Source organism: Pseudorasbora parva, chromosome 25 (genome assembly GCF_024679245.1).
Source record: "Pseudorasbora parva isolate DD20220531a chromosome 25, ASM2467924v1, whole genome shotgun sequence".
NCBI classification, from domain to species: Eukaryota; Metazoa; Chordata; class Actinopteri; order Cypriniformes; family Gobionidae; genus Pseudorasbora; species Pseudorasbora parva.
In genome coordinates, this window is record NC_090196.1 from 21,470,253 (window position 1) to 21,497,208 (window position 26,956).

The window sequence follows — 26,956 nt, forward strand, 5'->3', positions numbered from 1 at the left end:
AAATCGACACACTAAGGCTCCGAAGCATCAGGTGACATATGGGCTAACAGATAGGCAGAGAGGCAAATGCTTAAGAGAGAGAGAACACATGTTAAGAAAAGCTAAATAATTGTATTCTAAAGGAGGCAACACTGCAATTCAGGACATTACGCACAGGTCAGTCAATTACCCAGGTGTCCTTTTTGTAATTTCCCCCTCAGATTACAATAATCACTTGCTTTTGGCATAACAGGAAGTCAGAATGTGTGAAAATTGCATAATATGCGTTTCATTTGTAATGTTCTTTTCCACTATTTAAAACCGAGCTACATATAGTGAATCATATTATATTTTATCAGTTTTTCTGTTGTATCTTCATTATGGGAGATCATTTTAAAACAAAGGACTAAAACACATTCCTTTTGTGCTACTGACATAAACGATGCCTCAAATAAGGCCATAGTTTGATTAGAAGTGTAATATTACGCTTGCAGTTGCTCAGGATAATGAGCAAAATCCAGGTAATATTGCAGCCCACCAGATTTTTTAAAATGAAATGTTAAAAGGTTTTCACAATTTGCTTTGTCCATTATAATTTTTGCATTTAAATCACTTTTAATTATTTGTATTCAATATCTAATTTCTATCATACACCAAGCATTCTGTCATAAAGTTATGTCCTTCACGTCTGAACTCAACCCCGTCACACCAACCATTCTTCGGCAAAAATAATTTAGACTCCACCCATATGTGACATTTCCCAGAAATGACATGACTGAGGTCTCTTAAACAGTGGTGCAGAAGATGGCAAGTAGTATCATAGTTTATATGCATATTTTTAAGGCATATTATAGTCAGGGAAATGTGACCCGCCTAGACTATAAAACCAGTCATAAGGGTCATTTTTTTTCAAACTAAGGTTTATACATCATCTAAAAGCTGAATGAATAAGCTTTTATAGATGTATGGTTTGTTAGGATAGGATAATATTTGGCCTAGATACAACTATTTGAAAATCTATGAGGCTGCAAAAAAATTTGAAATATTGAGAAAATTGCCTTTTAAGTTGTCCAAATGCTAAGGACTTCCAAATGAAGTCCTTAGCAATGCATATTACTGCTTATAATATTATATATATATATATATATATATATATATATATATATATATATATATATATATATATATATATATATATATATATATATATATATATATATATATATATATATATATATATATATATAATATGTTTAATATATTTACAGTAGGAAATTTACAAAAGATCTTCATGGAACAATCAAGGGGTGATGAATTGAGAAATCAACTTTTTCTTGAGCTTTTGATATATAAAAGGTCATGGTAATATGAGAATGTCCTCTAAGTTTCAGAGCTGAAAATGTCCTTCTTAGTCAAAGAAAAGCTTTTATAAACACCAGGCCCAGCAAACGGTCTTGTGCTTCATTCTTACGCCATAGCGCTACAAAACACCGCCTCTATAGCAAGTCTTATTCAGGAGCCCCGCCCATCGACTCATGGAGGGGATAGGCTAGAGCTAGCTAGCCAACAACAATAAACACGCCGAGGAAGATAGCAAAATATTGCGTTATTCCTGGTTGTACCTTCGGATCCTAATATTAGGAATGAGTGTTTGAACTTCCAGCTCACGTGGGGAACAGTGGTGTTCGCTTCAGTTCACTGCGGGATCTTTTGCAAACAAATCTCCGGGCGATGCTGGATTTGGATCCGACAGGAATGGTGCAACACACTTATGTGAGTAAAACGTGTTTTTATATGTAATAGTATTGCATTGTTATGGATCGTTTTGCTTATGTGTACGTGTCTAACAGAAAGGCAGGCTGATGAATCTCATAATATTCTGTTCTTGATCTGTGCCGTTGTCTCTCTTGACTTGAAATTTGAAGGGCGGTGCGCGCACGTGTGTGTGTAATATAAAAATAATAGTCCAATCCATTGCGGGTGGATGAGAAATAAATCATTGTGTTTGTTTGATAAAGACGTTTACAAGTCCTGTGATCGAGAAAATCATTCCGGTTGCCGCTTCTCCCTCAATCTCTCCTTTGTGACCTAAGCTTAAACTCATTAAATATGCAAATATTATCCAATCCTAGCCGTGGGGGTTTACTTCCAAGTCTCCAGTGCGGCATGCCCATCAAAACCCAGCGTTTTGGAGAGAGCCTCAAAACCAGTGTAGAAAATAGCCTATCACTTATTGGTTATGAGGTTTTTGAATGGAAAAACTACACAAACGTCATTAGTTGATCTCAGAAAACAGTATAAAATATTTTAAAAAGCCAGTTCATGACACCTTTAACAAAATCCTGATAATTTTGACCCATACAATGTATTGTTAGCTATTGGCACAAATATAACCATTCCATAACCGAATCCTAGTCATTTGAATAGGAATTTCATGCGAAACTTTTCTTTTCCCATGCACATTTTCCCATGCAGGTTCTTCCACGCAAATTGACCAACACTACTCTATTGACAGTAAACAATGGACCTCTCTTTATTTGCGAAATTTCGTTAATGTGACCATCTACTTTTCTAATTGATCAGACTTTTTTAAATTTGACTGGAGGACCATAACATTTGGTGAAACACCCACTTGAATTTAAAAGGGGGCCAGAATATCAGAGACTTGGCTGGGGTTTATTTTGATTTTGTCCATTAGAAAACCACTAGCAACAGCACACAAACACCCTAGAATTGTTGATGTAAGTCATGCTCGACAAGCATTTTCCAAGGGAAATGTGAACTCTTATTATACATAAAGATCTGAAGATTTTCTAAAGCAAACCAGGCACAAGAATTTTAAGGCAGAAAGATTAGAGAATTTTTCTTCTGTTTAAACCAACAGTATTTGTTCATACAGTGTCTCAAAACAGATGTTCCACATTAGAATGTTTATCTTTGTTATATTTATTGGTGGTTATAATAGCATATGGAGTCTGCCAAGATCAAATTAGACAATTTTTTCCGATTTGCTGCAATTTTGAAAGAATCCAATAAGAATGTTAAAGCGATTTTTTTTCAAGCACCGGTTCCCCATGTGGACATTGATGGTTTTGAATGGAAGTAAATTACCCCCAAACAGCCTTCCACTTAAATAAGGACAAAGAGGGCCCATGTCTGCTGGTCATCCCTGCGGTATTTTGAACGGCGTAAGCATCTGTTCCAGTGAGTGAAGTGAACCGAGTCTATCAGTGACAAGACGGCTTAAAGTACAGCACTCAAGAATGCAGACTTTGGCTCGACAGAGGGAGGAAATGGAATGGAAAGATAAAATCTGACAATCACAATAGGCTATGATTCATGCACGTTTAATGTAGATTTTGTAACATTTTTCAGGTGCTGATGAAACGGAGTTTCACAAATGATGCTACTGGAATGATATCAGCCAAACAAGGTATGAAAAAAGTATTGTAGCTTTCACAAAGTTGCACCACATCGAATTAAATCCATGTATCCTTTTAAGTACAAATGTTCCCCAATAATGATCTAAAAAAAACATGTTTTAAGACATAAGAAAATAAATTAATTGCTATGAAGAGTCTTTAAAATAACAAATTGAGCCACACTTGTGTGACAACAGCATACTCATTTTTTTGGGTTGATGCAGATAGACTATGCAAGTGGACAGATATAAAAACTAACATTATTTGGCCAGACACCCACTTAGAAATATAAGCAAATATTGTGACTTAAGATAATATAGTTTTTTATGTAATATAATGTAGTGCAAGCTGGATATTTTCTCTCATTCGTCTGTTTAAGCACTTTAGAATGACTACATTTCAGACAGATTTAACAGCTAATTGAATGATCACATATAAAAGCCGAAGTTATGCATCATCTGAGGAATGGAATGCTTTCATTAAAAAACATTGATATGCATAGTGTTATTTTCTTAAGTGTGTTTTCATCCATCTAGATTACAAGAAAAAATACTTCGACAATTATTAGCCGTATGTATAGGGGTATTATACAACACTCCACAATCATTTTAACAGCATATTTTGTTTGTCAGCCTCATAAAAACTTGTGATCCCATAGATGTGTTTCCTGTTTCGACTCATTCCACGTGTCTATACCTGGTGAAAAGGTTGTAAAGGACTCGAAGTGTCGATTTTAGGTCACAATTCACAATATCTGGAACAAAAGAGAGGAACAAAAATTAGTCATTCGGAAATTTGAGAACAAAAGCTTTTATGGAGTTACAATTGCCTCGCTCTAAAAAATACCTTGAGCAGCTAAAACACTCATTCATTCCCTTTCATTTTAGTTCCAGTACTTGTTTGAATTGATTTATAGCATGAAGTAGATTTATGCGATGTTAAATAATGTACCTTTGACTTCAAGGACTCAATGGCATAATGCAAACACTAACAAACCTAGACACACATTTAACCTGATATTCATTCAAATACACACACAAACACACACAGTATAAAGACTACATTCATACACTATAAATTGATTGTAGTATATACACTGCATTAACTTTATACAAACCCTATTACAAAAAAGTTGGGACAGAATGTTTTTTTTGTTCAATATTTTATTCAGAATACAATATAGATGACATATCAATGTTTAAACTGAGAAAATGTATCATTTTAAGGGAAAAATATGTTGATTTTAAATTTAATGGGATGAACACATCTCAAAAAAGTTGGGACAAGGCCATGTTTACCACTGTGTGACCTCCACTCTTCTCTTTATAACAGTCTGCAAACGTCTGGGGACTGAGGGGGCAAATTGCTCAAGTTTAGGAATAGGAATGTTGTCCCATTCTTGTCTAAAACAGGCTTCTAGTTGTTTGACTGTCTTAGGTCTTCTTTGTCGCATCTTATGATGAGCCAAATGTTTTCTGTGGGTGAATGTTCTGGACTGCAGGCTGGCCATTTCAGTACCCGGATCCTTCTTCTGCGCAGCCATGATGTTGTAATTGATGCAGTATGTGGTCTGGCATTGTCATGTTGGAAAATGCAAGGTCTTCCCTGAAAGAGACGACGCCTGGATGGGAGGATATGTTGTACTAGAACTTGGATATACCTTTCAGCATTGATGGTGCCTTTCCAGATGTGTAAGCTGCCCGAGCCACACACTCATGCAACCCCATACCATCATAGATGCAGGCTTCTGAACTGAGCGCTGATAACAACTTGGGGTGTCTTTGTCCTCTTTAGTCCAGATGACATGGCATCCCAGTTTTCCAAAAAGAACTTCAAATTTTGATTCGTCTGACCACCGAACAGTTCTCCACTTTGCCACAGTCCATTTGTAAATGAACCTTGGCCCAGAGAAAACACCTGTGCTTTTGGATCATGTTTAGATATGGCTTCTTGTTTAGTTTTTTTTCAGCAACGGCGAATTAGATTGTGTTCACCGACAATGTTTTCTGGAAGTATTCCTGAGCCCATGTTGTGATTTCCATTACAGTAGCATTCCTGTATGTGCTGCAGTGCCGTCTAAGGGCCCTGAAGATCACGGGCATCCAGTATGGTTTTTCCCACCTTGACCCTTACACACAGAGATTGTTCCAGATTCTCTGAATCTTTGGATGATATTATGCACTGTAGATGATGATAACTTTAAACTCTTTGCAATTTTTCTCTGAGAAACAATCTTTCTCCTTTCTGATATTGCTCCACTATTTTTCACTACAGCATTGGGGGAATTGGTGATCCTCTGCCCATCTTGACTTCTGATACCCAATCATGTTGCCAATTTACCTAATAAGTTGTAAATTGGTCCTCCAGCTGTTCTCTATATGTACATTTTACTTTCCCCACCTCTTATTGTTACTTGTCCCAACTTTTTTGGAATGTGTTTCATCATTTGATTTTATCTATATTATATTGTGAATAAAATATAAGTGTATTTGATTTGTAAATTATTGCATTACTTTTTTATTTAAAATTTGTAAAGTATCCCTATCCCTGTGAACTGCTGATATGTTAAACTAGCTCTTGTAAGAAGGTAGTTATTAATTATAACACATATACACCAATCAGGCATAACATTATGACCACAAAGATGCAGCTGAAGTGAATAACACTGAATATCTCTATAACGCAGTCTGACATTAATGACAACTGATATCTTACAGTGTGACTTGGCTTACATCGGGGATCATGTTCGTACAGTCTGACAAGCAACATTGGCAAAGGATTTTGAAAAAAAAGAAAGAAAAAAGAAAAGAAAAGAAAAGAATTGCACAGTGTGCAGGACCCATAAAACAAAGACAGAAATTCTCAATGCTCTTGACTGAACTTTTGTCATTTTAATAAGAATTAATCTATATTTCATTTATGCAGTGAAGACTGTGAAGTGTTTGATAACTTTTTTCAATATCTGTAGGCTATTTAGATACAATATTTAAAATATACTGTCTTTATGTTGTTTATAAATTAATTTGGAGATTAGATGGGGAATTATGACAATATAAAATACATTAAAAACTTTTTTGTTAGGTGCAATTAATCGCGATTAATTACAGAAAAAAATGTTTTAATTGATTGAGAGCACTTAAATATTTATATTCAAAATGTGAGAATTATGTATAAGATATTCAGCAAAAAAAGTAGATTATGTAAATTATATTTACAGCACATCACAACAAAGGCCTGTTTTTAATGTAATTTTTTTTAATTATCTCTGAAACTTCCATATGCGAGGATTTTAAGAAATACTTTAAAAATGACTTTCAGGTTAAAAGAGCAACATTTGAGAATTGGGAAAACATCAGTAGCATAGTACAACCCTGACAAGACAAATCGTTTTTAAATAGGATGTCAACCACACAATTACAATGATAGGATATGCAGAAAACAAAGGCATAATTACCCTCAGGCCTGGGCTTGGGCCTCTCTAGGCCACCATCCTGCATCAGCTCAAAGGAGAAAGACACATTATGAACCTGCAGATAAAAACGAAAAAACACTATTTTGACACCTTGAAGAAGTACAAAGAGGGGTACATGTTTTTTTATTTTGTTCTTTTAAAAAGTGATTTCCCAAAACTGGACCTAAAGCAGTTATCTCTGAAATCCACACACAAGCACTGGATATTAGAAGAGAGCCACACATCACACCACTTATCCGTTTCCTGTGCAGAGGCAGATTACAGATGCATCCTGGTGCGACATGCCCATTTGGCACGGGTTGGGCTTGTTGGACGTGACCCAGGTGAGCAGCCTGTACTCTGGGCTGACTGTCAACACCACCCCCTCTCAATGACACTCAACAGAGTACACCAGGATGGCTTCCCACACTGAAGCACGCTAACCGCAGATGCACTTATAATTTATACCTTTTGGTCAAAATTCTCAGGGGTCAGGAAGAAGTTGTAGAGGGGGACGAAGTATCCTTCCAGAAGTCCCATCAGCAGGACCAGATACACACCATCTGCAAACTACAAACATGCCTCAGTAAGAACAAATCAATCCTGTCATAGACGTTAAATTGAGAAATGCAAATTTACATAAAACAGATACGTACTGTTCTAAGTAATAATACATTCATTCGGCAAGGATGCATTAAATTAATAGTGACAGTAAATCAATTTCTATTCATCAAAGAATTCTAAATAAAGATCACAGTTTGCACAAAAATATTAAGCAGCACAACTGTTTTTAACATTGATAGTAAGAAAGGTTTGTTGAGCATCAAATCTGCATATTAGAATGATTTCTGAAGAATCATGTGACTGAAGACTGGAGTAATGATGCTGATAATTCAGCTTTGCATCACAAAATTCAAATACATTTTAAAATTATGAAAAAAGATAACAGTTGTTTTAAATTGTAATATTTTTTTCATAATGTTACTGTTGTAACTGTATTTTTGATTAAAAATAACTTTGATTACGAAACATTAAAAAAAACATCCTACTGACCCAAAACCTTTGAATGGTAATGTATACACACTTATTAAAATGATTGAATGTTATTTGAACAATCATTAAGCGTCTTATTAACCGATAAATATTTGGCAATGTAAACAGCCTACATATAAGCTAATTAACTAATTTATTTTAAGAATAGCGAAACAAAGCAATCATATGGGTTTAGAAAACTTAAAATATAAAAGTACAAATCAAATGAGCAATTTTAAATTCTAATTTTATGGTGGGTTTTGAAAATTAAAAGCTTCAGTTCCCATTATAATTCCATGTAAAAGATTGACTGGCACAGCTAAACTGTGGCAGGTGATATCAAGGGGAATAAATGATGACAGAACTGTAATTTCATTAAATTTATTCAAAAAATACCCTTTTATCATGTTGTTGCTGCATTTTATAAAATCACTGTAACGGATGATTTCTCATGGCTTAACGCTTAAATTTACCACAGTCACAGTATATTTATTGTGTTGATACATTTGTTAGTTACCTGTGTATCCAGTTCAGCAACCTCCAAGTTCAATTTATTTAGGTGTTTGTTGACGAAGGTGATTAGAGTCTATGGAAAACAGATGCATATGTGGTCAGACTTGTCTTAGGATGTCTATTTGACTAATATTTGTGTTCTTTGGTACCTTCTTCACTACATTCAGCTTGTCAGGAGCATGATCAAACAAGGTATCAAATGCATCACGCTCTGCATGGAAGAATACATACATGGTTTAGAAAACTGCTACAACCTTTAATCCTTTCCTTTCCTCGGGTGATCTTGACCCAAGGACGGACAGACGGACGGACGGACGGACGGACGGACACAAATTGACTGAATTCAAGTAGTTTTGTTGTTGAAATTTAAAAAAAGTAACAAATCCTTCCTTCGCGGGTTAATTTAACCCCCATAGGAATAAATTGAATGTGAGAAAAGCTAGAGTGAACATAGAAAGACCTAAAAATGCTCAAAATTCTAACTAAAAATGTTATATCTTTTTTCCACAAGAAATCGGAAAAGACACCCAATAAGATATTATTATTATTAGTAGCAGTACACTAAGATATTGAGCTGAATTAAAAGGGTTTATTATTTTGTTTTTTATTAGTTGTTTTAAATTCAAGTTAAAAGAATGTGCTTAAATTATGATTTATTTATTGCTAAAATCTAGCAATTTAAAGGTAAAGAAAAAAAATCTCCAAATAAATTGCATTAATTATTTTTTATATTATATAAATGAAATAAGCTTTCTGGACAAAAAAAGAAAAAAAAAAGTCTTAGGACTTTGGGTCAATTTGACCCACGAGGTTAGGATTTGTTGCAAAGTGCGAGGGAAAGATGAGTGTTAAACTGTCATTCAAAAGTTTGGGGTTGATAAGAATTTTATGCCAAGACTGCAGTCCATTTATTTATCAAAAATTACAGTAACATCATTTCAATCTAAAATGACAACTATTTTCATATATATTATAACAATTAGAAATCATTCTGATATGATGATTTGTTGCTCTGATGAATAGAAAGTTCAAAAGGACAGCATTTATAGCAAACAGAAATCTTTTTAAACATTTTAAATGTTTTTTACAGTCAACTATTTAAACAATTGATCAATTTAATGCATCCTTGCTGAATAAAACAATCATTTCTTTTCTAAAAAAAGATACAAAATCTTACTGACCCCAAACTTTTAACAGTAGTGTACGTAACATCTAAATTATGGACATTAATAATTTATTCTTATAACTTTATTATGCACTTACCATGCCTGCCTGATAATGCCCTGTGAAAGTAAAAAACACCTCTATTAAATTATGACTGAACTTTGGTACTAAATATATAAGCATGCGGTTAGAAATTGACATGATAATTCCAGCTACTCTAGGGGATATATGAAGATCATATAGCAGTATTTGGTTGATATTAGAGATTTTTTTTTTTTTTCATTTATCGTTATTGGCTGATTTATTTAAATGTTCATGCTCATTCCCTCTTTTGCCATCATTAAATGCTCACTTAAAATGAATCTTTAAAAACACTGATTTAATAACACAGTTTAATGAAATCAGCATATCTCAAAATAAAGTTCTAATTTTCGCACTGTACATTATAATTTTGTGATGCATGTAGAATTTAAAATGATTTATATCTTATATTTCGGTTTTAAAAATGTAAATATTTTAATATTGACAATTAGTTGGGCATAGGTCATAATAGGAAAACAAATTATGGCTTTTCGGTATCTGCAAGAATTTTTATATCAGCGCATTATTGATTGTTATGCATTTCATTCATCTCTTGTACAGCATGGGAGGTAATTCATCTTTCGTAATGCTACGGTAACTGAAAGCCAGGCAAAAAAATGTCAGCTGCTATTTGGGCATGTGGAAGAGTGATCAAATTGATCAGGCAAGTCTGGGACAGCCCTGGACAGGGCTTTCTCCCCATGAGGCCCCCTCCTCCTCACTCTCTAATCACTCCTGCCAGCCATCATCCTGGGCAGCAGCAGCTACTGTGTGTGTGATAACAGCCTCAGGAAGTATTCCACAAACACACACATACACGTGCAAAAACACACACTTATCTCCCCAGCTGCCAGGTGCCTGTTGGAAAGCTCTACAGTCAGCTGTGCACATATGTGTGTGTGTGTGTGTGTGTGTGTGTGTGTATGTATGTATGCATGCATGCATTTATATGTATGTGTGTGTTGTCACAAAGGTTGACAAAACAGCGACAATCTACTACACAATGATTGAAACATATGAAAGGAATCATTTAAAAAAATGCAAATGATCTTTAAACCCTGATATTGGCACATTTATGAACACGTGGGGGTGACATTTGCAGCGTTGACGTACTCTGTGTTGCCAGTGATCTCCTCCATGACCTGACGGGATTGGAGAATGCCCTCTCGTTTCTAAGGGAAAGGAACAGAATAGATATCAACAAGAGTTAGAATTCTCTAGAAGACTTAAAGGGGGGGGGGGGGGGGGGGTGAAACAGTCAGTTTCAATCAATCTCATGTCAATCTTGAGTACCTATAGAGTAGTATTGCATCCTTCATATCTCTCTGTAAAGTCTTTAGTTTTATTATATTTATAAAAGAAATATAGGCTGTACCGAGTCTTTCCTGAAAAAACCGAGCGCCTGGAGGCGTATCGTGTGGGCGGAGCTAAAGAATCACGAGTGCGCACACAAAGAGGTGACGTCCTCAAGCGTGGAGAAATCCTTGGCTATCGATCGGATTCAGCTAATACAGATATGATCCAGAATCAGATCCGGAGGCTGAAATAAATTGAACAGGAGAAACAGCAACAGCAGGACGTCCATCTCTGTGGTATGTACTGTATTTAGTGGCCTGTCAACATTTGTGTGTGTTTACTCGCAGTTTATGATGACATGATTCGGTTTATGGACTATTGTATGCGACTAGACCTTAGCAGTAGCAAGCAAAACGGTTTTGCACGTCAGAATAGTGTAACGTTATACATGGAACAACAATGGAGTCCGTTAGCGCATTTGAATGACGAAGCACGCGATCGTGTCGTTTACTGATGTTTACTCATGCGACGGTAGCCAACAGCAGAGACATTTGAAGCAGTTTTACTCACTGTCTGCTTCCAAAGCAGGACCGAACCTTTATCGCTGGGACCCGATAAACATCTCATTTTCATTTTTTGGGTGAACTAACCCTTTAACTCAATTTTTCAATTTCAATTTTAAGGCAACCAGGTAACTAATTGTTTTATATAATTTTTTACAGTGTTACAGTGAAATACAGCAAAACAATATCAAAAGAAATCAAGACAAAATACAGATGAAAGTAAAGCTAATTAGCTTTCATTAGAACTTTCTATTCTGACTTGCTATCTTTCCTAAAATACATTGGTAGGTCAAAAATAAATAAATAACCCTTTGTGGATATTTGTGAGAAGAATTTGTTTGACAAGTTGATAATTAAACGTAAACATAACTGTTACTTTAGGCCTTTTAGCATCATATCAACAAAGTTTTATTAGCAGATAGCATTACAGTCTAAAACAGAGTGTACATACCTGGACCACAACCACCTGAATGGACACATGGTCAGGGAGGCGAATGGGGGCTCTGAAGTGTTGTGAAAGCGCCACCAGCAGGTGCAGGATGGCCACAATGCTCTTAGCGTGAACCGCTAGCAAATGGTGAAAAAAAAGGAAAGTCACCATGAAATCAACTGACAATTCTTATTTTTCTGGAATATTGCAGTGTTTTTTTAAATAAATGATTTATGTACACATAATTAAAAAATAAAATTAAAAAATAATTATCCCTCTTGCAGCAGTTCTCTGATGACGTGTTTAAGGACAAGAGGGTGGAGTTACCTATTGAGATTGACCAATAGCAAACCACGACCATCCAAACAATTCCCGATGGACAAAATCAACTCCCGCCCTACATTTTTACTGCATTTCACACCAAATTCAAATCTTAGTGTTTCTTAGTTTCATTTGAAAAGATTAAATCAACAGGATTAATGTTCACCTCCACTAAATACGAAAATCAATAGTGCATAAATCTTTCAACCTTAAGTGTCTCTTCCACATAACTGAAGAGATTGAAATCCACTAAAAGACACTGTTACATCACCTTAAGTGTTTTCCAAGCCTTTGAAGCTCAAAGCTACGAGAAACCCCCCCATCAATAGCGCTTTAAAAAGACTTTACTTTGTAAAGTGCACCACGGCATGTCTAAGTGGACACTTAGCAAGGTCCATATTTAACATAACACTTGTCTTGTCTTATTTAGGATCATTTGAACAACTCATGTTGAAGCTCTAGGGACTTACAGTCAACGGTCCACTTGATGCTCCTGGTGGAGACCTTCAGCGCGTCATTGATTCTCTCCAGAACCGTCTGCAGCTTCTGCTTCTGGGCAATCTCAGATTGGGTCACCTCCGCAACATTCAGCTTCTCACCTTCAAGCTTTTCTACAGGACAGAAGAAGCACAAGGCCAAATCAGAATAAAGATGTGGAGAAGATTCTTCTGATTTGACTATGGTAGAACTTAGTCAAATCAGAAGAAGCCATATAGTAAAATAATCAGAGATTTTGTACCAAAAAGCTTCTGGAGAACCTGTCCATCATAGAGATCTTCAGCCAGGTCCTTCACAATGATTCTTTCCCCAACCAGGACATCATTGATCCAGTCGATGAGCACCTAATTTAGGCATGATCATGGGTGTTTCACAGGGTTTGGAATGACATGAGGGTGAATAAATGGTGAGAGAATTTACATTTTTTCTTATTTTTAAACACAAACCTTAATGAGTTCCTGGAGTTTTCGGTCATTTTTCGAGTTCGGGTCCACCATAGTGCGGACTTCATTTTCCTCTATGAGAAAGAGACAGACAGGAATTGGAAAAAAGGAGGACAGGAAGGTGTAAGGGCTTATTAATAACTTGAGGGAGCATCAATTGAATAATCTGTCTACGGGTTCAGTACCTAGCATGATGTCCTCAGGATGAAGCTCAAAAGGTGTGGGACTCATGGGGAGATTAATGGCGTTCATCCCCTCCTCCTGCAGCTCCGATACTATAGGATACAGGACACATCAGGAGAGAGGTAACAAATTATTACTGAATACAGTGGCCTAAAAAAGAAAGAAACCGTGTTTTATTCCTTGTGTTATTGCTGTTTTATAAGGTTTCAAAAGATTTATTTCAAATAATTGTTTATTTTTTAACTTTCTATTCATCAAAGAATGCTGAAAAAATATTGCTTTCAATTGATAAATTATTTTTTAAACTAGATTAATCAACCTTTAAAAAAATATATATTTAACAATGTAATGATTTCAAAGTTACTCTACAAATTAATAATTTAGACAGTATATTTTAAATACTTGTTCAATGACATCTTTTCCATGAGTTGAAGGCCAGTTTCAAGGCCGCTCAAGGCAGGTTTTTAAGCCCGGAAGTCATGACAATGACCAAAAACATCTTAGCAACACCCGGCGACTCCCCACAACACTATCATCATGTCTCATTTTATTAGATTTCAGGAAAACGTCGACATTCTCAACATCCTCTGAGACAAACCCAAGACTCCAGCTCTTCGCTCCTTCAGCAACCCAGCATGCATCACTGTCTACAGCGTTGATTATGGGGATGCGAACATCCTGTGCTGGATTCCAGAGGCCTCCCATGGAGGACGATATCCTATTAATCAACACCCTCTCGACCTCACGCACAGCTGCTCTCCTGCTGCTTCTTCTCACTGGCGTGGGGGTGCATACAATCCAACGGCATGACAGAGATGTCATGTATCTTGTATTATGATGAGCGATGAGGTTAACATGGGATGTTCAACAATGAGCACCACAATTTCTTCAGAAATATTAGTCAACAACAAGACCATCGGAAGATCTCTCTTTTATGATGTTTTAAAGTAGCCTGACAAACCAGACCCACATCAAGATGTTTGGTCTGGAAACTTGGACAGGGCTCAATCCGAGGGGCAGATAAACGGTTGTCTTTCAAACTCCCTCTGCACGGCGTGCACGCGATAGGATAGCGCTACAACCAACCAGAGCAACGAAGGTGAAGCAGAGCTCGTTGACAGATTAAACTTTCACTGTATCCGGTCGCCAAAACTCAGAACACATCTTCCCTTCTTAAGAATGACTTCAGTGCCGTTCTTTGTTCTTTTCTCAGAGAAAAGCTTAACTCCAAGTCTTCCAGAGTCGCGGTCAAAGCTTATTCGAAAAAACGCCGTTCGCCAGTTTCTGTGTTTACTAGAAGCATGCAAGCGCAACTCTGCCATCATTATGTTAAGCCCCGCCCACCGACTCTATACACGATGTGGTTGGCCCGACCAGAGTTTGGCGTTTACAGCTCAGAAGGGTATTGAGAGTTGCTAGACGACACTCGCAGCAGGTTAGATTTGCTGCCGCTAGGGTGCGTTTAGATTTAAAGGGTTAGTTCACCCAAAAATGAAAATTCTGTCATTAATTACTTACCCTCATGTCGTTCGACGCCCGTAAGACCTCCGTTCATCTTCAGAACACAAATGAAGATATTTTAGTTTAAATCCGATGGCTCAGACAGGCCTTCATTGACACCGATGTCATTTCCTCTCTCCAGACCCATAAAAGGCACTAAAGGCGTCGTTACAAAGTCCATCTCACTACATTGTCTCTAAAATAATTTTATAAAGCGACGAGAATAGTTTTTGTGCGCAAAAAACAAACGAACTAAATAACGACTAAATAACGCTGATTCCAAAACAAAGATTCAAACCGTTATGACTCAGGGTATCGATACATGATTCGGATCGCCTAAGTCATGTGATTTCAGCAGTTTGGCGGTTTGACACGCGTTCCGAATCATGAATCAATACGCTGATTCATAATGTTCAAAGCTTTGTTTTGAAATCGGCCCATCACTATACAAGTCGTTATTTAGTTTATTTGCGCACAAAAACTAATTCTCGTCGCTTTATAGATTTTAGACACACTGTAGTGAGATGGGCTTTGTAACAACGCCTTTAGTGCCTTGTTTTATGGGTCTGGAGAGAGGAAATGACATTGGTGTCAATGAAAGCCTTTACGGGTGTCGAACGACATGAGGTTAAGTAATTAATGACAGAATTTTCATTTTTGGGTGAACTAACACTATAAGCACTTTTTGAAGCTGAAACTGTCATTATATGGAAAGAGTTGCATTAAAAAATAAAGTTGCATAAAAATAAAAACCCACAGGAAAAAAACAACAGCATATGTTTGGAGCAGGTTTGGACTGGATTCATATTTTCATTTGTGTAACTACTAGTAAATGTACCGCATACTAAGAAATAGTCAATTACCCATCCAGATCACAGTTCTCGTCCTGTGCGTGGGTGAATAAGAGACAGAGAAATAGACAGTCAGAGAATCCGAAGGCTCAGCTGCTTTTTCCTCTGAATCGGCCTTGCAAGTGCTGATGGATGCCATGCAATCATCACAGAAGTGCTCTCTGGGAATCGTGCAAACCCAGAAGAAACACTCAAATGTAATGGGTAGCGGCACACGGCCTAATTTACTTACTGGGTAAGAGGACAACAACAAAACTAATATATTTTTATTTGTTAAGGATGCGGATCGCAATAAATTGTCAGGATTATTATTGGGCATTGCGGCCTAGTTTCGCAGCTGTTCTTGTCTCAAGGCTGAGATGACTGTTCTCATTCCTGTACAATAACAATCTCAAGCCTCGTCCAGACAGAATACCTTACATGGTTAGAAAAACACTGCCGAAGCAGGGTGTCAGCTGAAGACAGAGCTTGAGAACACTATAATGTGCCAACATATGATTTCTAGACTATAAAAAGGCTGATTATTGCTACTCAAGACTGTAGTTTAGAGGTTTTCAGAGTGATTCGATGACGCAGTCATTTTCAGGTGTGGTGAATATCATGCCTCTAGGGCGCATACTTTAAAGTGCCCAAAATGGAGCACAAATAAAAATCACTAATAAATCTCTGAATAACTACTGTTAAAATCTTAAGTGAACTACTTTGTGTGGATATAACACATATATCAATTTACAAAATAAAAATAAATAATATAATAAATATTAAAATATTGATTTAAAGGTTGATTATATACACAGAAACAATATTTAACATTGATAGAAAAATATGCATATGTATACACAAATATTGAAGTATTTTGAGAGCATAGGGAAACTGACTCTTTACATCTTTTGCAATGCTTCACAGGAGTGGGCGAGCACTAAAGAGTTCTTTAGGTGCAATTTGCTTGTCTTGATGATCTGATTGGTGGAGATTCTGTACAGAATCATGGGTATTGTAGTTTTTCAGGAATTCCACTGTTAAACATGATTATTTATAAAATAAGTGGAAATAATGCAGGATGTTGTCCTTGATAAAAGGGCCCTTGATCAACAACCTCGTAGCTAACAGTATAGGATTGTCTTTCATGGTTTATAATTCAGTTTTCTAACAGATAATCAGATTTTTACTTATTAACCGCACGGATGCACTGTCTATATTGCATAATCTAACTCTTAAGATTATACACACATTAACTTTGTTTCATTTATAACATTTCTATTTGCCTTTCTAAAATAACTTGATTTTGGCCCATTACGCTTTATTATTTTTTTACGGTGTCATTGTTACAGTGTAATTATATATTTAAGTAGTAATATTTATAGTAATATTAATTAATTACATTACTATAAGGTTATGGTAGTTTTAGGGTTTGGGTGTTGAGGGTTGTAATTATGCATCATTTACTATTATTACTATGGTAAGTTAAGTACATGTAACATACGTAACAAGGACACTGTAAAATAAAGTGTTGCCTTCGCCCCCATATGTCTCATCAATTTACTCATCAGTTTTAGGACCAGGAGCTAGACATGTTCAAAAGAGACGGTTCTCGGTTCAAAGAGTCGATTCAACCGTGTTAGAGAAGCGCCAGGTTTCAGTTTAAGACCGCATTTGTGAAATGATTCATTTAAAAGATCCGACTCAAAAGAGTGATTCGTCCGCGAATCGAATCTCGCTGGAAAGCGGCACAAACTTTGGAGTGTAAACATTACATTTCTCACTACTTTAAAACACACCACGTTGACGTTTCTTTTGAGGTTTTTAAAATGTATACAAGCAACATAGATGTTGAGAGTGTTAACACACGCTCATATCGTAACCATTGGAGGATGGGAATTATTTAGACTTCTGAAGTTATGTAGGCTTCTTGTAGGCTACTTTCAAGCAGAACTATCATGACTAACGTTAGATCTGCTGTTTAATATTTTAAACGCGCGAAACATCTGGCAAAAACAAAGGCATTTAAACTCAATCGCTACCTTCTTTCGCCTTTTTTCTCCTGGCCAGAGTCCCACCAAGTTTTCCCAGAAATGAGTCATCTTTCTTTCTGGAGGACGGAGACTTTGGAGTTGGCGACTTGGGAGAAGACGGGGATTTCTGCGGGGAAGAAGCCATCGGTAACGGTGAGGGTCAGAAAAGTGTAATAATATGTGATTTTTCCCCGCTGATGGAGTGCGTAAAATCCCTGGAACAGGAGCGGAAACGGAATTCCAGCTATTTGCCCAGCCTTCTGAATCTGAAACGAGCTTCCCTTATCCTTTGATCCCACCCTCTTTCCCAGACTGTTAACTGCCGATATCATACAATGACTTCAATGTTATTAGCCTTGAGCTATGAAGTGCCAAATATAAAAAATATTTAAAAAAATGTAAAATTACAAAATAATGAAATAAAAATCTAAGATTCTTATAGTTTTCAAAAGTTAATATTTTTTATTTAAAGGCATATAATGTGCACATTATTTTTTTTATATCTAATAAGCATTTGAAAAGATTATAAACCTACAATTTCATGAGTTTAATTAAAAGCTATTAAGGCACACTATGTAATTTTTTGCTGCTAAAGGTCACCTTTTCAAAACAAAGGCATAGCTTGATGACACCGAGATTTAGCGTGGAAGGAGAAAATGCTATACTATACAGTATTAGTTTTCCCTATAAATGTCTCCAAACAGTTGTTCCCTTGTCTAATAAAACATAATTAAAGCATATTTTGGGGTTTGTTGTACAAAATAAAACTGGAAATCATGGGTAACATGGGTAATTGATAGGCAACGCACAGACACGGTCCGTGTCCTGGTTAAAACTGCTTATTTTTTTGGATTTAAAAATTCTTGGAAACATTTGGGATAATGTAAGTGCACAAGTCAACAAAATATATAACATTGTTCTAGTGGTTTTTGGATATTTTAATCCAAAAATCTTACATATTGTAAGTATGATTAAAGTGTAAATGATTTAAGCACTAATGCCATTATAACATGCAATCAATTAAAAAAAAAGAACCGCAGTCTGAATACAAGTATTTTAAAATGTAATCTAATTACAAGTACTGGTACTTAATTTTTGGAATCTGAATGTTCTCTTCCTCTCTATATACATATTTATACAGACATTTGATAAAACACTGAAACAATTCTTACGAATATCTTTGTGTTGATTTCCAGTAATAAAAAAATAAGAGAAAAAGGAGAGCCCACTCATTGTTTTTACATTTATTAAATAAATTACACAAGTCAACAGACAGACAAGAATAAAACCAGAGGCCTTTGCACATTTTCTTAAGTACTCCATTATTCTTGAAACAATGATATTTGGTTTAACTATTAAAATTTAAGGTCACAAGATATCCTGGTCATTGCGAGAGAAAAACTAACACACTTTATCACTGCCAGTAAACTTTGGCCCTTTATGGAATATTCACTAAAGAACAGAACAAACATTTATTAAAATTTTTAACAAAACAGGAAGATAAATCAAGTCCAAGAAAAACTGCTTTAACTGTATAAATACCATTGCCCCAGTGAGAATAAAATGTGTAGTCAGTCCTCTCCCCTCTGTGGCTGTGCAGCTTTGTGTTTGGAAACATTTTGTGTTAGTAAAGAGGCACTTGTTTGGTTTTTGGTTTATTTCTTTTGAAGAATGCAAAAGGCAGCAATTAGTTGGATTTGATTAAACAAGCGTATTACAGTCTTTTCGAGACCTTCTCTCTCAGTCTAAAGTAGTTCTTGCAGGTCGGTACAGTAGAGGAGTTCAGGTCCAGTGGAACTGATAGCCTCTGGAAAGGATCATGCTCTCCAGATCTCGGTCCTCAGCTTTCTCCTTCAGCCGTTGCTCCTCCAGCAGACTCACCAGTTTGTCTCGTTTCTCCACCACCTTCATGATCTCCACCAGAAGGCTCTGCTCCTCCGCCAGCTCACTTGCACTCTTCTCGCAGTCTGGATATGGAGGGAATACAAAGACAGGCCTATCACCAATAATCAAGTAAAATATTGTCCACATAGCTTCAAATTTTCACCATGTAACAAGGTTTAATTGCTTTGTATAACATTATATATATACTGTATGATAACCATAATGAATTATTACACAATGACGCCTGTGTGTTCTGTGACTAAACGCTGCATGTGTCTCAGTGGTAAACAGTGAGCTTCACCACCATGAAGAACTAAAATAAATTTGTGTTTGCCGGAGGATGAGGGACCAACCATTGACTTGCAAATGAAGACACTATCACCTTCCTCAGCAGTTATCAATTCCTGTTCACAAGTAAATGCGTCACCACTTACTATGTTTTCACTCTAACAACCAATTATCCAATCCAATATCTGAAAAGTTGGTCCATAGACCATTTAATGTGCAAATACTTCTAAAGTTGGGTGGCCGTATTTACAAAACATCTAAAGGCTAAAAGTAGTGACACTTGGCCTACTTTTTAAAATCTTTATTTGAATAGGCCCATGGAAACATTTTTATATTAAAATCTTTATTTGAATAGGCCCATGGAAACATTTTCATATTAAAATCTTTATTTGAATATGGCATTATTCTTATTTTAAAGATTTCATATGAATATAGCAACATAAACCTTGTATTTAATTGTTTTCTACTGTTAATTTATTTTAGTTATGGCAAAGCTGAATGTGTTTAATCCTTACTCTAGCCTTCAGTCACGTGATCCTTTAACAAGATGATTTGCTGCTGCACATTTTTCATCATCATCAATGTTAAAAAAGTTTTTGCTATTAATGGTATTTGAGGAAACTGTAATACACAACCATTCAAAAGTTTGGGTTAAGTAAAAATAAATAAAAATAAAAATACTTTTTATTCACTAGGAATGCATTAAATGTGCAGTGTGAGAATTGTAGCGGCATCTAGTGGTGAGGTTAAGAATTGAAACTGCCACACCAATCTTTACTTAAAGCTACCCTGTGTGATATTTTCCCCCAACTAGTGGTGAAAAGGTATATGACCATCCAGTGAATAATAGTTTCTGTTCCTCTCAATTCCAATTTCGTTTGAACTTCTACGGTGGCCGATTTAGTCCAAGATTAACATGGCAATCCCCCTCTTCACATTTGACACGGTGCCATCGAGTCTTAAAACGCGAAAGGCGAAGCTTGAATTTATGGGTATATGTCCCTCTTTGGCTAATATACTTTCAAGATGGAGGGGCAACATGGCGACCGGCATTCGAACCCCTCACCCGTATGTATTTTCATATGGCATATTATAAACTTGTAAAATAAAAGAATACTTTATTACTTGAAAGAAGTAAATATACATTAATGAGCGCATATATTTTTGAAAGAACTAAGTGTTTTTAGCTAAGAATAAACTAAAAAAGTTATGCAGTGTAGCTTTAAACATATCAAGTAATCTTGACTAAATATTACTAGTTTAGTCCAGAAACTCAAAAATATAAGTTAGTATAACTTATTAACCTACATAATACATAAACGTACAATTTCAAGTTCAACTAATTCAAATTAGCCTGACGTGGTCATACTCAACTCTAGTCAGAATATGAGTCTGAAACTGCTCCATTATGGGGCGTGTTTCAACCGAACCAGGAAAGACATCAATTGGATAGACCGACAACCAATCAGAGCAACAAAGCGACACATTACATTAGTTGTCAAATGTCAACAGAGCTCAACTGCACTGTGTTGCCAAGTCCATGTTTTTTTTCCCGCAGGTTGTTTTTTTGTTTTCTACACGGGTTGAAGCGACTGTTATGTGATATACAGACCCATGAGTACGAATTTTAGCAGGCAACCTTGCCAAAATAACACACATTTTACCCCCCAAACACCATTTTTTTTCCGGAGAACCCCTGCACGCGCGCTGGTATCAGGCTGGAATACACGATCTTTGCCGGTGTTGTAAAAAAATAAAAGAATTTAATGATACACAGAGTACTTACCCAACATGATCATCATTTCTGAGAGAAATTGTGATGGTGAATGCAGATACAAACAAGCTCTCCGTTTAGGATTCGAACAAATATAATCCAAGCCCCTTTGATGACGTGATGATTACATTACAGTTTATCATCGGTCCGTTATCGTCTAAAGCCCACCCTGATGATTTCATTGGTCCGAACAGTTTCTGTTCGGAGATAATTACTCCTCTATGGCGCAAGGCCAGACCGAACTGCCCGACCTAAACATTTTGTGGGTGGGGCTAAGTTCGGCTGGCATCCAGGCTAAATTAAAATAGCTCACTCTGGTCTTGCTTTGATGTGATTGGCCATACAAGGAGTTCTATTTGGCAACAAGATAACTAATTCACTGATTGGAGGACATTTACAAAAGGCAGTCCTTTTCGCCTCCTCTGTTGCTTCTCTCCTCTTGTTGCAGATTCAAAACAAGATGGAGACTTTTTCCAATCTTAAAATCGGTAAGTAAAAAAGTTACTAAACCTAACAATAATATGTGAACTAACTTATAACTAACCAGACTGACTTTATTTCTGTTTAAATTAAAATAATAGTTTCGTTGGAAGTCATCATGATGGAGATAAGTGTTTGCTTTAGTGGGGCTCTTGACCCTTGACTGTGTAATATTAGTGTTTTTCTGGCTGCTTTGTGTTTGAGAGACACATTTGTTATGGAACAAAAAGTCAAGAGAAAATATCATCAAGTGATGCTGTTTATTTGTTGATGATGATGATATCATCATGTTTTGGCAGAATCCCTGATCTCATGCAGTGTAATGCTCTGGTTGTTGAAGTGGTTATTAATAGTTTTGAAGTATTAATAATATAGGCTATGTGATCCTGCACTGTTGTGGTAATTTAACTTTTTTTTTTTATATGTGCACAAAATGTTTAAATCTACAGCACACACAGAGATCAAGAATCCGCTTATGAATCTCTACAATGGTGACAATCGAAAAAAAAAATTCAGATAAACAGATAAACTCTGAACATAAAATAAGCTACAAAAACATCAGAAGAAAACAGCAAAATTAAAAGCAAATAGTACAATCAAAAGAAAATGAGCTACAATTCAGATGCATAATTTATTTTATTATTATTTATATATAATTTATTCATGCCACAATGCATGTTGGGACCCATGGGAAAGTTTTGATTGGTAGTACCCAGCATGGTGTACTGAACTTCTGTGAACTTAAATATACAAGTTTTGGGAGACTCCATTACTCAATTGAATTGACGGAACGAGTTTACTCAAATCAATTGAGTTCAATCAACTTATTAGGGTTTAAGTGTACGGTGGCCGACACAGGACAAAGATGTTGTCGTTTGAGACAGCAGAGAGTAGCTAGCGCTCTGTAGAGCAGTTTGTCCGTTTAGGGCTACTGTAGAAACTTGACGGAACAAAATGACTCCACTGTAAGGGGACCCGTGGTGTGTGTAGATAGAAATGGCTCATTCTAAGAACATAACGGATCATTATGTAAGGTCTTTATATGCCACTGAAAACAGTTATGTGTATTATATTGCATTTCTGTCAATAGATCCTCATAAATATTACACACTGCACCTTTAAATGTATTGTTCTTTTAAGCTTTATTAATCAAATAATGCAAAAAGGTTTTCAACACTGGTTATTAATAAGTTATCATAAATGATAATTAGGCATTGAATCTGCATATTATAATGATTTCTGAAGGATCAAGTGACACTGAAAGACTGGACGATGCTGAAAATTTAGCTTCGCATTACAAAAATTATTTATAAATGGTAATATTACCGTATTTTACAATATTTCAGTTTTTTACTATTACTATTATTCTTTAAATAAATTCAGTCTTGAGACTTTTTTCAAAAATATTTGAAAAAATCTTAATTATTCCAAACTTTTGGAATACTGTACTGTATGTATCGTAGCAAACCCACCTTCAATGTCCATTCGCCGTCTCAGGTCTTGCTGTAGCCGACTTTGAGTGTCCTCAAACTCCAGTTCTTGAGCACTAGGGACAAGAGCATGTATAAGACGTGCAGAAAGCTTGATAAGAGTCACAGTACTCTATAAGAGTCACAGTACTTACAAGATCATAAGTTCAGACTCATATCTGGACAGTTTGTTCTTTTCCAGGACCAGTTTGAACCAGGTTTGTAGTAGCGCGGTCTCATCTGCGTAGTCGTCGCCTGTGAAAACGAAATAACACATGATGTATTGAACATTGGTGGCCTCTATATCAACTAATACATACTGATGATAAATTCATCTTGAAATTATATGTATTGTGAAAAGCACTATACACATATATTTGAATTTATTAATAGAATAAGTAGTTTGAACATTGTATTGACAGTGTATGAGTGTATTAAGGTTTTTTTTTTAAATATAAATTGAGTTATCATTATTTTTCATTATTACTTCAGGCATGGAAACATTCCACGATATTTGCAGATTTTCTGTCACTGGAAACCTCATGCACGCTCAAAAGATCTTTAAAATAATTATATTAGGACCAAAAGCCAAATACTACTATTATGTATCTTATAGTCTCATGAAGTCCCACAATGTCAGTTTCTCGCATTGACAGTTTCAGAGCATTGTTTACTACATACTTCCACTCTCCATCCATTTGGAGGCCGCAAATGTCAGTTAACAAAGAACCTATTCATCAAAAAATGCACATCCCACAGCCCCTCATCTTAACACAATTATCCCGACAAAGACACGTAAACATGCCGAACAATGGTTTGCGGCAGGTCACAGTGCACCGTCACAAAAGATTCGCCCCCATGCATTTATTAATAGAATTCTGCTGCCCTCAATGAAGACTGTTGATAGAAGACACACTGTATCCTTTGCTGTCCTCTTTATAAAAGGGACGTCTTCTACACTCCCTGTATCCTTGTAGCATTGTGGAAGAGAGATATGGGTACTTCGACAAAACAAGGCTAGGAATAAGATGTCACATGACACACTTAAAGCAATAGATTTGCTTTCTTTACGCAACAATACTCCTAGATCTATAGTTGAAGGTTTCCACAGTAAAGTGTTTCATTCGTTTTCTAAATATCTAACAATGTCTGTCTAGGTTTTAGGATGTCAAAAGAGGAATTTCTATGAGGAAGCTTGAGAAATGGATTTCTAGGAAATGTTAAATTCAATTTACAGTCCTTATAATTAGAGCCTAGAGCTTTCAAAATATGATTATAAACTCATTATGCAGTATGTTAAAAGGCTGCTGCGATTTGGCTTTTTTCATCGGAACGACTTGTTGCCTTTAATAATCCCCACGTAGATTCACCAAAATAATGAAACATCACATTTTCAGCTCATTTCGGAGGCACTTTTCCCTTTCTTTGCCTATTTACAGAACCCATTACCTCTGCAGTCATTTCAATATCATTTTGATTCTAAATGGCCATTTAGTTTGAATGCAAATCACTATTATTTGAATCTCTAATTTTCCCCCTCTAAAAAAACAATAAGGCAACAGTTTATTTGCAGGTTTACTTTGTGTACATGCCATATATATCCAGAGTTAGTCTTCACATACATAGTATCAATGTTGTGAAGTGGTTCAAAATCTTTCTGCGGACACTCACAATTCATTGACAATACATACACAATATAATACAATTTTATATATATAGAATATCATCAAAAAGTTGTGAAAATTTATTTCACTAATTCCATTCAAAAAATGTAACTTGTATATTATATTAATTCATTACACACAGATTGATATCTCTTTTCATTTTGATGATTATAACTGACAAATAAGGAAAATCCCAAATTCAGTATCTTAGAAAATTAGAATATTACTGAAGACCAATACAATGAAAGGATTTTTAGAAATCTTGGCCAACTGAAAGTATGAACATAAAAATATGAGCATGTACAAGACTCAGTACTTAGTTGGGGCTCCTTTTGCCTGAATTACTGCACCAATGCGGTGTGGCATGGAGCCGACCAGTCTGTGGCACTGCTCAGGTGTTATGAGAGCCCAGGTTGCTCTGATAGTGGCCTTCAGCTCTTCTGCATTGTTGGGTCTGGCATATCGCATCTTCCTCTTCACAACATCCCACAGATTTTCTGAGGTTAAAGTCAGGCGAGTTTGCTGGCCAATTAAGAACAGGGATACCATGGTGCTTAAACTTGCTTTGGCACTGTGTGCAGGTGCCAAGTCCTGTTGGAAAATAAAATCTGCATCTCTTAAATGTTGGTCAGCAGCAGGAATCAAGAAATGCTCTAAAACTTCCTGGTATACGGCTGCATTGACCTCAGAAAACACAGTGGACCAACACCAGATGATGACATGGGACCCCAAACCATCACTAACTGGGAAAACTTTACACTGGACCTCAAGGAACATGGATTGTGTGGCAGTCCAGTTATTTTTGTCTTTAGCCCAGGCGAGACGCTTTTGATGCTGTCTGTTGTTCAAGAGTGGCTTGACACAAGGAATGCGACAGCTGAAACCCATGTCTTGCATACGTCTGTGCGTATAAGCTGCAGTCCACTTTGTGAATCTGCACCATGTTTTTGAATGGGTTTTGTTTCACAATCCGTGTACACTTTTTTTCTACCACATTTTTTCCTTCCCTTCGCCTCTCTATTAATGTGCTTAAACACAGAGCTCTGTGAACAGCCAGCCTCTTTTGCAATAACCTTTTGTGTCTGGCCCTCTTTGTGCAAGGTGTCAATGGTTGTCTTTTGGACATCTGTCAAGTCAGCAGTCTTCCCCATGATTGTGCAGCCTACAGAACTAGACTGAGACCATTTAAAGGCCTTTGCCGGTGTTTGGAGTTAATTAGCTGATTAGAGTGTGGCACCAGGTGTCTTCAATATTAAACCTTTTCACAATATTCTCATTTTCTGAGATACTGAATTTGGGATTTTACTTAGTTGTCAGTTATAATCATCATAAACATTTGAAATATATCAGTCTGTGTGTAATGAACGAATATAGTATACAAGTTTCACTTTTTGTATGGAATTAGTGAAATAAATCAACTTTTTGATGATATTCTAATTATATGACCAACACCTACCTACCTACCTACCATATATATATATGTATATGTATATATATATATATATATATACACACACACACACACACACACACATACATACATATATATATATATATTAGGGGTGTAACGATATACATCGTTAAACGATATATCACGATATACAAAAAATTGACGATATGTACTATCCTTGATGGAAACGATCACGATATAGAGTTGT

The 26,956-nt window shown here is 36.1% G+C and overlaps 2 protein-coding genes across 4 annotated transcripts in view; both read right to left on the minus strand.

Annotated features, from left to right (window-relative positions):
• Positions 1 to 3,310: 3,310 nt before the first annotated feature.
• On the minus strand, positions 3,311 to 18,024 carry parvaa (parvin, alpha a). The gene is made up of 13 exons (XM_067435807.1): positions 17,749 to 18,024; positions 13,379 to 13,468; positions 13,197 to 13,267; positions 12,992 to 13,094; positions 12,723 to 12,863; positions 11,953 to 12,068; positions 10,756 to 10,814; positions 9,661 to 9,680; positions 8,547 to 8,608; positions 8,402 to 8,470; positions 7,321 to 7,422; positions 6,856 to 6,928; positions 3,311 to 4,155 (listed from the first exon to the last, which is right to left on the minus strand). The coding sequence occupies exons 1-13, from the start codon at positions 17,882 to 17,884 to the stop codon at positions 4,079 to 4,081; spliced, it is 1,119 nt and encodes a 372-aa protein (XP_067291908.1). The 5' UTR covers positions 17,885 to 18,024; the 3' UTR covers positions 3,311 to 4,078.
• A 944-nt stretch (positions 18,025 to 18,968) lies between these two features.
• Positions 18,969 to 26,956, minus strand: part of mical2b (microtubule associated monooxygenase, calponin and LIM domain containing 2b) — a 64,487-nt gene continuing 56,499 nt past the window's right edge. For all 3 annotated transcript variants that reach the window (XM_067436126.1, XM_067436124.1, XM_067436125.1), the window contains 3 exons: positions 23,790 to 23,889; positions 23,638 to 23,711; positions 18,969 to 19,706 (listed from right to left, as the gene is read on the minus strand). In XM_067436126.1, the coding sequence (XP_067292227.1) occupies positions 19,522 to 19,706; positions 23,638 to 23,711; positions 23,790 to 23,889 (359 nt within the window). In that variant the 3' untranslated portion in view covers positions 18,969 to 19,521. The remainder of the gene's footprint in view (positions 19,707 to 23,637; positions 23,712 to 23,789; positions 23,890 to 26,956) is intronic.